The 12,065-nt window shown below is 42.6% G+C and overlaps 1 protein-coding gene across 1 annotated transcript in view; it reads right to left on the bottom strand.

The window, feature by feature from the left end:
* The window catches only part of STT3B (STT3 oligosaccharyltransferase complex catalytic subunit B), a 51,405-nt gene extending 39,897 nt beyond the window's left edge, over window positions 1-11,508 (bottom strand). Inside the window, exon 1 of the mRNA XM_036404368.2 lies at window positions 11,122-11,508. Coding sequence (XP_036260261.1) covers window positions 11,122-11,354 — 233 coding nt within the window. The 5' untranslated portion in view covers window positions 11,355-11,508. The remainder of the gene's footprint in view (window positions 1-11,121) is intronic.
* Between the last annotated feature and the right edge of the window lie 557 nt (window positions 11,509-12,065).

The raw sequence follows: 12,065 nt of genomic DNA, 5'->3' as shown, positions 1-12,065 counted from the left end.
GGAGATTTACATTAGGTATTTGGAAAAATTTATTCACTGAAAGGATTGTTAAGCATTGGAACATGCTGCCCAGGAAGTGGTTGACTCACCAACCCTTGAAGTGTTTAAAAGAGGTGAGACATGCTAGTGCTGGGTTAATGGTTGGACCCATTGCTCAAAGAGGTCTTTTTCAACCTAAACGATTTTAGGACCCTGACTATTTTAACTGAATTTATTCTGAAGCAGATGAAAAGTATCCACATCTATTAATACAGTCCAACAGAAGGGATGATGTCCCCTAGCTAAGGGCAAAAAGAGTTCCAGATGCTTGCAAAGTGACTGTATATTCTCACACTGGAGCAAATCAGTGTGGGAATAGAATAAACAAAGACCAGGAAAGTAGCTGAAAACTGAAAGTTGCCTTTATCCTTCCTCATAACTCACAGAGTGGAGTTTATCTTTCTAACCATATTTTGCATTCAGATACTTTCAGTGTCTGATTTCGTCTCAAGTAAGTATGGCAAGCAGAATTTAAAATGAGTTATGAACTACTTCTATTTTGTATCTTTCATACTGCTTCAAGTAAGTCCAAATTACAAAGAAACCCAAAGTTTTAGCTGAATTTAATGTAACCTGTTAAGAATTGTACTTTATGGTTACCAGTATTTCTTTAAAGACTATGCACAGGAAACACAAGTGTAAAAACAGAATGTTATTTGCTTTTTAGGTATTCTCACAGAAATGCTAAGGATTAAGTATACTGTGATGACTGCAGTACTCAGGATTTAAGACAGTATTTATAATTAATATTAAATTCCTGCCATGTACAATGTGAAATTGAAGTTACATGCTCATTTTCTCATTACGTGATAAAACTTCTAGTATTGCTCAGTCTATTCTACTGTAGATATTGAGCTATTTCACTGTGCTTCTCTGTCATTTCAGTAAAATCCCACGAATGCTTAGAAATGACCTTAAAATGTGAAGGTGGGGGAACACTTCAACCATGAGCTAAGCTTGCTATTACACACATATGCTTTGAACCTGTCACAAATGTTAGTACAGAAATATTCAGAGACTACACCCACCATTGCCTCCTCTATCCTATGTCCAAGAACATGCCCTTTCAAAAGCAAACCACCTCTTTGACCAGCCAGCTACATTGGTATATACAGTTTGGTAGCTACAGCTCCTCTGTCTTAGAACATTAAAAGGATGAGTTTCATTTCCAAAGCCATTTTATTAAATCAAAGTGCATCCTTTTGCTGCTGCCCCACTGTGACATAATGAATGTGTGGCTGCCCATGAAAACGGGGAAAGGAGGAAGCTAAAGCAAGAGGTTCAGTTTCAATTCAGGTGGGGTTCAAAAGTCATGTACTCCAAGAGGATGTGAGAGTGGTTGGGAAGGACCTGGGGGAAGTTCTCAAGGGACAGTTCTTAGGTCACATTATCCTAAATCTTCTCTCTTCTTGTTCTCCAAACATGAATTAAGCTGGTCTGTTCCAGGACCTTTCATGCTTCAATCCCCACCAGACCATATGCCCTCTCAAACCCCTCTCCACAAATGCGTTGTTCTGTGGCTTTTTCTTCTTGAAGGTAGCCCTGAAAGAAGACAGCAGATGGCACCATGTGGAACACACTCTAACAAAGCAAAACCATGATGTGCATAGCTAAGAATGTTTTGTTGAAACCAGAGTGCAATGGAAGCATAAAGAAAAAAGAACCCTGAAGATGACTTACAAAAGCAAAAGCCAGAAAATAAAATTCAGTGATGGAACAATTACAAGCATGACACATTTCACACAAAACACATAATCCAAGCTTGTGCCTAGCAAAAACTGGGCTTTATTGTGGGAGAGTGGGGCTATTGTTGGTGAAGTAAAGGTGGAATACAAAATTAAAATACTAAAATTTCCTTGGCTCCCATTTAGCCATAGGAGAATAATTACAGTTGTCATTACTAGCTGACCTGAGACATCACAAATTAAGATACTGTTGCTAATATTTAAGGTAGTGTCTCCAGTGTCAAGATCCATTTTCTATTTGGCGAACGAAAGATTAAAACTGTTACAGAGCAAAATTGATTGTGAGACACAAGCAATAGCTTTTCAACTGTTACTTCAGACATCTGACAATAGATGAATCATTCTAGTCACCTGAGTAAGAAAAAGTCCAAACACAGTAGCATTACCCAGCTTCTTGGAAAACTCAAACACTGCGCTGGCTTTCATGACTTTCATTCTACAACAGTGAGTCAAGGAGACATCCATTTACTGTCATTGTTACCATTGATACAATGCCAAAGCTCCAATTTTGTTTTGCTGACTTTCTAAATCAGAAGAATTGCAACTTTAAGGCATTTTATCTATTACCAGAGAAAGAATTAAAGATGTTTTAAAGACCTTTAATACCCAAATCATCAAATACTTCAACCATGAAGATGAAATCACCTTTTTCCAAGATAAATGTTTCAAAAATATTTATGAAATTTTAAGTTATTTAACTGAACTTCCAAATGCTATTTGGGCTAAGTTTAGGACAAGGAGTTAGCACATTCAATGTATGCAATAGACTGTGGATATATATATAGATAGATAGATAGATAGATATAAGTAAAGTTAGGTAAGTACTCAGGACAGGAAAGCTTGTTTTGTTATGTTTTGCTTCTGCATCACTCTATTTTCAAATCCTCTGGCTATAGCACACACATTCTTTTAAATGTGTTCCTCTCAATCAGCTGCATCCTCTAAGAGGTACTTTCCATGCCTAGACTTTCTTAACATATCAATCTATTGTGAAGATAGGAATAAAAAAAAAATAAAATCACTTATTCAATTTAAAAAAGTTGGCTATCATTTATAGCATAGTAATTGTAAAAAAGAGAATACAGAGACTGAAAAAAATAAAGAAATGAAAAAATGTAGTTACCTGTGCTAGAACAGTTTAAAATTACACAATTACATGTTATTTCTCCCTTCTGCAAAATCCATATTAAACCAACAGGACATAGAGTGCCCATCCATACAATGAGCCACTATTTTAAACAAATGTAAATAATACTTTGTAAAACAGTCTGAAGGAAAATAGATATCCCACTAAGAAAACCATCAAAAATAATAATCAAGCCAAACTCACATCCTCCATTGCAATGTAGTTTCCCAAGGAGTTTGTTTGTTTAAGTGAGGGAAGTTTTGAAAAGGTGTTTTGCAATTCCTCATGGATTATCAGCTGAAGAGAACTTGAACATGCTCTTTTACCTAACAAACTAACATAACCCATCATTTGACTGCCACAGAAAATTATATGATAAGCATTGTAACGCCTGGAAGATATTATCATTTACAGTTATTTATGTTAGATGGGCTCTGAAAAAGTAACATTTGATACTGGACTCGGGTCCCCCACAGCAGAGAGACATTTTAAATACAATTTCCTGCTCTTAAAGCACTCATGTACAAATACTCAGTTATTCCTTGTTTAAAACAGACCATTTCTTTTTCTAAAGTGCAGGAATATTGCCTCACATAATAGCAAGCACTTTTGAAGTATAGCAAGTATTTAATTCTCTAAAATGCCAAAGGAGCTTTTACTCAGGGAAAGCAGCAGTAAGTTGGGAAATACAGAAGCTGATCTATTTTATTCGTATCTATATCCTTAAATTCATTCCCCAGGCTGCTTCAACTTATGTAAGGTGTGGCACAGCATTAGGGTCAATTTCACGGTACCCCTCCAGCCCAGACCTAGCAGCTACCCACATTATTATAAACACCTCAGTTTGGTGCCCAGCAACAGCTCAGATGAAGACCACAAGCTCTGCTCAACTCTGTGGCCGGAAATGCACGCTCTGTGCTGGACATACTATAAAAAGGCTAGAGCAATACATATCCTAAGTTCACTTGGCTCTCCAAGCAAGTAGTGAGACTGAGGGCTCCAAGAAGTTTTGCTAAAGGAGTTAATAATAATAAAAACATTGTCACACATCCTGCTACAGGGTGCAGGCTCCACAGGCCCCAAAAGTAGCAGTTTTAACAGCTTTCCTAAGTAGAAAGGAGCCCTCACGAGTAGCCCTAAAGGTCAGTACAAATGTACCTCAAAGGGCTTTCAAGAATGGAATTTTCAAAAATTCAGGAGGAAACTCTGCAATACATGCACAGTTAGACATTAAATGGAAAATAACCTGACTAAATTAGAGGAGATTCCTGTGGAACAGCAAAGACACCTCCCTAAACGTAGTGTCCCCTCAATCCATTAAAAACTTAGTTCCTACAGAATTTTGAATTTTGTTGCTAACTATACTAGCCAAAATTTTTATTCTCTCCTTCCCCCACCAGTTCAACATGAGACAGGTTCAAAAACATGAGTATTAGGATTACAGGCTGCCAGAACTAGAGACTATTAGAGAGAGTTATGATAGGAAGCAAAGCTACCCTTTATAAACCACTCTAACCCTACGTAATTAAATCAAATTTCTGTTTTAAAAACTGATCATATTAAGCTGTTCAAATAATAGGATATCTGCCAAAAAAAAAGTCCATTCAAGGATTTTAATTGTAGCATTTGCTATAGTTAGCCAAGAGTTTGTGAGTGTTTGCTGAAGACCATTCAAAAACAAATCATGGCATTAAAAACTTAACTTGATGGTTCAGTTGACCCAGCCTACATAAAACATTTGGATATGTTTTCTTTTTCATGTTTCATTCTGCTATCCATAAATCCATAAACGGGTCAACACTTTGCAAGCATTCTATCTCACCTCATATGTTTTCCACAAGAAGTCTGCAGGGAGTCTCTGCACGTTTTATGAACACTGCCCCTCCTACCTATCATGCATAAGCCCATTACTGCACCCACATGAAATCTGATGAGGTGCTCACCCCAATTACAAGTAGTGCAAGTGAGGAGAGGAGCACTACGTGCTAAGTAAAGATGGTAGTAGACAGTAGTAGATACAGAGCAGGGATTTGATTCTCGCATGACTGCTATTTTATGAGGCCACACAGTGAATTGCTTTTCAGCTGCATCACTCCAACTGAACAAATCTAGCCTGAGGTCTCCCCACTCACAAAGCAGTTTCTGCTATGCCTTCAACTCTGTCCAATGTTCTTTTACCAAATTATCCTCCTTCCCTTACATTTCTAATATTTACCTATTTTTGCAATTTCTCAAGCAGTAGAGAAGTCCAGTACAGTCAAGTGCACATCATCTTGACTTTACCACCATATCAACCTTACAGAAAAATTTACTTTTCAAAACAGCTCCCTCCAAGAAGGTCAACAATACCTTATAATGGAGAGACCCCAAAAGCCAGGCTAACCTGTGCTAACAGTTTCTCAGCCCAGTCACACTGCAATAGAAGTGGTCAAAAAGATGCCTGATTTGGATCCTCTTCATTAAAGGGTAGGTGGTGGTGCAGTGGCAAAGCCTGGAAGACTATTCCCACATGAAAATCTCTAACCTTTCCCTTCATGAGCACACAGTCCCCACTGAATCAGATCTGGACTCTATGCTAGAATAATTTCCCTACTATAATAAAATGGCAGAAACGAGTTTGAGTTACCTGAAATCCTGTTAAAATTATTAGTATTACTAGAGTATAAAAATTCATTTCAAATCTTAAGTAAATATAATACTAAAAACTATATTTCAATAAAATAGAAATACAATACTTCTCACTTCACAGAATCAGAACACTTGTGAATGAAGAACATGTAGTAAGTTCTTAATATGAATCTCATGAAATTTGCAACATTTCAAAATTAATTCAAAGTGATTATATTCAAACTGAATTGGAATCAAATTCTTTCCTGAGGTCTGGAAGTTGTCTAAAATTACAAACAAAAGGAATTGTTTTGGGAAAAAACCCTGAAGTCTGTGAGAAATGTTTCCTAAAGAGATCACATTTATGTACTTCACTTGAACAGGACTGTGTACTGGGTTGAAAGGCTCCATAAAGACAGATCCAGTTTGGAGACCAAAGTGCCTGTCAACTCTCAAGAATTCTTTTAGTACACAATCTGATATTTTCCCAGCAAGAGGCACTAGCAGGGAAGCTAGTGGCCAGATGAATTACCTGGGTGGGCAGTGGTAATTGGTATTATTGACACTATCCTCTTTACGCAATTTTTTCTCTTCTCCTTATGAACACTAACTTAACATGCTCTTATTCACCTCTTCTTTCATCACCTGCTACTCCATCAATCTGCTCTGGTTGTATTTGTATGTGCCTTCCCTCTGTCACTCAGTCCCAGTTTATCCCCTAATATCAGTCACTATTTACATTCCCTCCTGATGTTCATATTCTTCCTCAAAAATAAGAGATTAAATGGTAATATAAAACCTGGTGGCAAACCAGCTCAGGAAACTAAAATGCTATAGCATTTCAACAATTTACCTCACTGAATTTACTATGACTGCTTTGGAGCAAGCAAGAAGAAGAAAACCAGACTGCACACTGGGCAACAGAGGAGAACTACTCCAGAAGTCAACTATCAAATCAGGTAACTACAACACAAACCCACAATCACCAGTGACTGATCAATTCCATACACCACTTTTTCTGTTCACTTCAGTCACACTTTGAATTTTAAGGAAGGTTTCATGTCATATTTATAGATGCTAAATTATGTTTTCATTAATGAAACAAGTTTACAGCGGCTCAAGGATCCATCTGGCAAATATGATTGATTTGAATGTAGCAAAACCTGTATATTTGACTGCATCCGACTGAGATAAAAATCTCAACTTCCTTTAACCTGCCTGTCTCTGAAACTCAAGCAATGCCACTGACCTTAGGTTTATTTTCACCAGTTAATCCCCATTCACCAAACCCCACTAACAGTAGATTATGGTATCAACGATGAGAAAGTGGATTGCTATTACATCTATAAGCCATATTTGCTACCAGGACAATTATGTTACCTCAGAGCGAGGTACAATAAACAATGGCCACCCCTGATGGCAGGTAAAAAGATGGTGGAGAGATCAATGGTGCTGGTCTGGAAGAGCCCAAAACTGTGTATGAGATTGTGGTAGTGCTCCTCATTACCAAGAGCTGGCAGGGATGTAGAAGGCAACATTCCCAGCAGGAGAAGGTAGGCAAAGGGAACTGACAAAGCTTGCACTGGTGCATCACCCTGCATATGCAAAGTGGTAGGAAGAGGGTCTCATGCTCACACATATGAGCTTTGGTATTCCAGCCTAAGAAAGCTTTCACTAAGGTAACTGGTATTAATCTGGCTTTTAGCAAGATGTTAAAATTCTCAGGGGAAAGAGAAGTTTGATCTCCTGTCATGGGATATGATTAATGATTCAGATACAGTTCTCACACGTGTGACTTAATGGTAAGAACTGTACAAACACAATGAATGTACTATTTTGACAGTACTCCCTGAAGACTACTGATGTACCAGAAGTTATCATCATTTTACTTGGTAGCAGTATCACAATGCAACAGTCTTGCTATATATATATATATATATATATATATATATATATATATATATATCTTATATGTATACATACACACACATACAGATTTTTTTTATACATATACACATACACACACATATATATATATATGATGCAAGCAGCCAAAAGAAATAGCATATGGACATGCTGGAGCTGTACTTCAGAAAACCAGTGCATAGAAAGTAGCCTCTGTTCAAGGGCTCCATGATTTTGGTTGCCTTGGTTCTGCAGCCAGGTTGACATTTAAGGCAACATCTGACAGTAAGAATGCTCTCACTTGACAACTGAGTTAAATCCGCTGTTGTACTTTCATGTGCAGCTTTCACTCTGCACTTGTGTGTACACAGCACCAAAATTAAGCTCTTGATCCACCCAGATGCCAAACCAAGAGATGAACCAGATTTCAGACATGAAATCTGTCCATTTCAATGTACCATCACTATCCATGTTTCAAGTTCTTGGCCTTAGAATGAAATCCTGGAATTAAATGCTGGAGGCCTGTCAATGGCACATCTTAATGAGCTGCCTGACTTCACATATCAGCTCACCTGACCTAGAAGCTGCCAAGAAGTACACACATTTCTCAAAGTCTCTGGACCAGCTCAAGTATGGAAAATAAACATGACATGAGAAATAAATCAAAAAGTGAAAATACTGCACAAAATAGGTAGTCAGTGTGAAAAAAACCCCAGTAAACTGAGTCATAATGTACAGGTCACAAGTTCTTAAGTGACAGCGTGGTGACCTCAAAATACCAGTTTGGTTTTACCTTGCACTGGCATTGTATTTCAATGGAGATCAAAAATCAAACACCGTCCTCCCTCTACTGCCTTGGCCTATCGTACTACATTTGGGTCACTTCTGGAAGAAATGCCAACACAAGTGAGTCCCAGCAGCTGATTTTACAAAAGCAGTAAATCTCCTTTCTATGCCAAATCAAAACCAAATTTTACTGTCAGAAAAGCAGGTCAAAAGGGATGTTAGGAAAAAAAAAAGTGCTATTTGATTCAATTAATATGTAGAAAACCCAAGGCAATTCTGCCTTTCTTCCCACCCTTGGTGGTTGCATATGTCCATACCAGGAAACTGGATTCCTAAGTAAATGGGAAAGCTTTCTACACCTTAGAGGCAATGATATTTTTCAATTCAAAAGAATAAGTGATTTGTCTAATGCTCCTCGTTTTATCAGATTTACCTCCGTTTCCTCTCTGGAGCACAAAACAAATACTAGAGAATTGGTGACTTAACAACACACTGCAAGATATCCTATGCAAACTTGACAGGAAAAGCCAAAAGAATTGAGAAAAATATCAAACTGTTTCACAGCAAAGTCTACGGCCACTGTCCTGAAAAAAAAATCCAGTTTACCTGGAGAAGCTGCTAAAGAAGTGGTTTAAAAAAATTAGAAACAAAACACTGCTACTGGTCTTTTCATAAGCTCCTTTCCCATATTACATTCAGACTTTTAAGACCCTTGCAACTCTGAAAAACCATTCCCATCTAGCTACTCCACACTGTTTAAGAGAGCAACATCATTTTTTACTCTTTCCAACAATTTTGCTGCTGCAATAGAGAAAGTCCTTTGTTTTCACTCAGTTTCTACCATTTTAGGTCTCTTTTCTACTAATTAACTTAAGTGCATTTGCCTCTACCATTTCTGGCATGCAGCAACAAGACACTGGCATGATTCTTGACATTTCAACTGCTTCTCACAGACCTGCATTAAAATCAATGAGTTTTGTCAACTTCATCTATTCCCTAATTAACAAGGGTACATCCAGCAGCACAGGCAGCAATGCCTTCTGTTTGTGTACTCAGGAAGATGACTTTGCATCAATTTACACGTTGCTTTAAACAGGAGTTTATCTTTACAGCTAGATCATTACTATGAACTTAACTCCCATAGCACCATTTTAGTGTCCTTCAGGGCTTAGTAAGAAGTTACGCAACTCAGCACTGTAAAATTTTCGTTTATCCAACAAGGATGAGTCTTGATTATAAAAATTAGATAAAACTGGCACAAAAATGTAGGTTGCATGCCTAAAAGTTTCCTCCATAATAGACATGAAAGCCTTTATGCTTAAATTTAGATTAGAAGGTAACTACTTCACAGGATACAAACTCAGGTTCATAGTCTCACTGTAGATGTGTTTTAACTATGCTCCCCCTCATTCTTAACTTTATTAATTGGAAGTCTGCACTTCTTCCATTCATTTGTGTCTGCAGAAAAACACTTAAATCATGGGCAATTACTTGACATTTTGAAGATATTTTGAGATACTTGGCTTTCACATCACAAAGGTTTATTACTTCACACAGCATTTAAAAACAAAGCCATTCCTTGTTCTCTATCCACTATTCTGAGCCACGATTTGTGAATGGATTACATTTGCGTGTGGGGGGGGGAGAGAAGTGAGGGGGGGAAAAGCCAACTAGAAGAGAGGAAGTTGTGCTTTTGAAAGTATCAAAGTGGAATGCATGCTTTGCAGAGAAGTACAATTTCAGCAACAATTTTAGGTGAAATTTAACACAGAATATCTAGCGTGCATTTCAAAATGAAGCATCTCCTTCCTTCGTGCAATTAACAGTGAGACCCAAGACATAAAATTTTAAAATAAAATCTGATAATTCACTATTCTAAAGTCATCTGCCACTTACCCTACTTAAAGTTCTAAAAACCCCACGGATTCCCAGGATAAAGTAACCAGTAATACAAAAATTCATTGTCACGTTTTTGCATTACAACAACCCTGCCCCACAAGTCTTGTCATCCTTTCACTTCGCCTTGCTGCAAGGAACGAGTGCAGCATTTCTTCATCTCATCCATAAAATGGTTTCGGTCCCCTCCAAGAGGGAAAAAGAACAGACGGCTTCTACAGGAGGGAAAGCAATCTTTGGAAAAATCAAAATGTGTGGGAAACAGCAAAAGTCCTTGGGCTCAGAAAGGCAGCTTCGAAACACCTGGCAGTAAATCAATGTCACCCATTTCGCTGTAATCCCTCAAGTCACTTTTATGAAGATTACTTCCTGCAGCGCATTCCTCGCCCTGCTCCCTCCCCGCCCGACAAGGACTCCAGTAAAGACCACTCCGGGAAGCCGCACCGCGCACACGGCACCGGCGCCGCGACAGCGGGACCCGGACCGGGGCGCGGGTCACGCCTGGCACAACTGTTTCGTTACCAGCCCTGACTCCGGCCCCACTCCCGATTCCCTGCCAGCGCCACAACTTTCTTTCCCCGTGCCCCTCGGAGAGTCCTGCCGCAACTCCGAGGGATGCGGGGGAACTGCCGCCGCCCCGTTCTCGAGGTCTCCGCCGTAGGGGACACCCCAGCGCCGGCACCGCCGTTCGCTCCCGGCGCTTCCCTTCTCCCGCGCTGCGGTGGCGACCCCTCACGCTCCCTCCGACCTGCCACGGCGTGTCCCGTCCGCACCGCCTCCCTCTCTCTCCCCCTGCCTCCCTCCTCGGCTCCCGGGGCGGCCGCGGCTGCCGGCTCCCTCCGGGGAACAGCCAGGGGCGCAACTTCGCGGAGTGGCGGAGCAGGGGGCGGGCGGCGGGGCCCTCCCGCCGTCTCCGCGGCCAGGGCGCAGGGAACCCGCGGGTCTCCCCCGCCGCGGCTCATGGCGCGGTGCTTTCCCGCCTCCCCGTCCCGCCCGGCAGCGGCGGCGGCGACTGACCAGGGGTCGAACTCGTGGATGATGCTCTCGAAGCGGATGACGGCGAAGAGCCGGGAGCTGAATCCAGCCAGCCAGGCCAGGAACAGGATGGTGAAGGAGAGCAGGGACTGCCAGCCCGCCGGCTGCGACAGGCCCCCCGACAGGCCGCCGCCCGCCCCGGCGCGGCTGTGGAGCGGCGCCGCGGAGTTGGCGGCGGGTCTGTGCTTGTGGTCGGGGGCCGAGTGCTCCGCCATGTTGTACCCGGGGCTCCCTCGCAGCCTCTCCCTCCGCCCGGCGCGTGCGGGGAGGAGGAGGCGGAGGAGGGGAGAGGAGGGAGGAAGGGCAGGGGGCGGGGGGCTCGGCAAGGGGCGGGGCGGAGCCCGCCCGCTCTTGCTCGGCGCTCCTCGCTGACTCCCCGCCGCCTCCTGGCGCACTCGGGCTCTGCCGCTGCCTCCTCCTCCCGCCGCCGCCGTCACCGTCCCCTGGCGCGGGGGGGAGCACGGCGCGGCGCGCGCCGACCCGGGGGGCGGGGCCATCGTCAGGGCGGGGGCGGGGTCAAGGAGCAGGAGGGGCGGGGCTGGAGACGGCCCGTGTCGCGCGCGCGGCTCCGAGAGGCAGAGCCGGGGTGGGGAGGGAGCTCCGCCAGCAGGGGGCTGCGGACGGGACCCGGGCGGGAGGGACAGGGGCGGATCGCGGCTCCTGTTCTCCCTTCTTCCTGAGCGGGCCGTTTGACATTGCCGCCCCTCCGGAGTGGGAGGAGCTACCGGGGGAGGGCGAGGCTCCCAGGAGAAGGCGAGGGGGCGGGACCGATCCCCTCGGGTAGCGCCCTCCTAACAGGAACTCCGGTGACGGCCTGTCACGGAGCGACAGGTATTTAAAAGGGGCGGGTCATCCCCGAGTAGCCAATCGGAGCGGCACTGCCCCGCGCGCAGGGGGGACGTCGCTCCCGGTGCCAGCCGTTGGGG

Source organism: Molothrus ater, chromosome 1 (assembly GCF_012460135.2).
Source record: "Molothrus ater isolate BHLD 08-10-18 breed brown headed cowbird chromosome 1, BPBGC_Mater_1.1, whole genome shotgun sequence".
In the NCBI taxonomy this organism is placed as follows: Eukaryota; Metazoa; Chordata; class Aves; order Passeriformes; family Icteridae; genus Molothrus; species Molothrus ater.
Note: the sequence above shows the minus strand (reverse complement) of the source record. Positions and strands in the feature narration are given on the sequence as shown.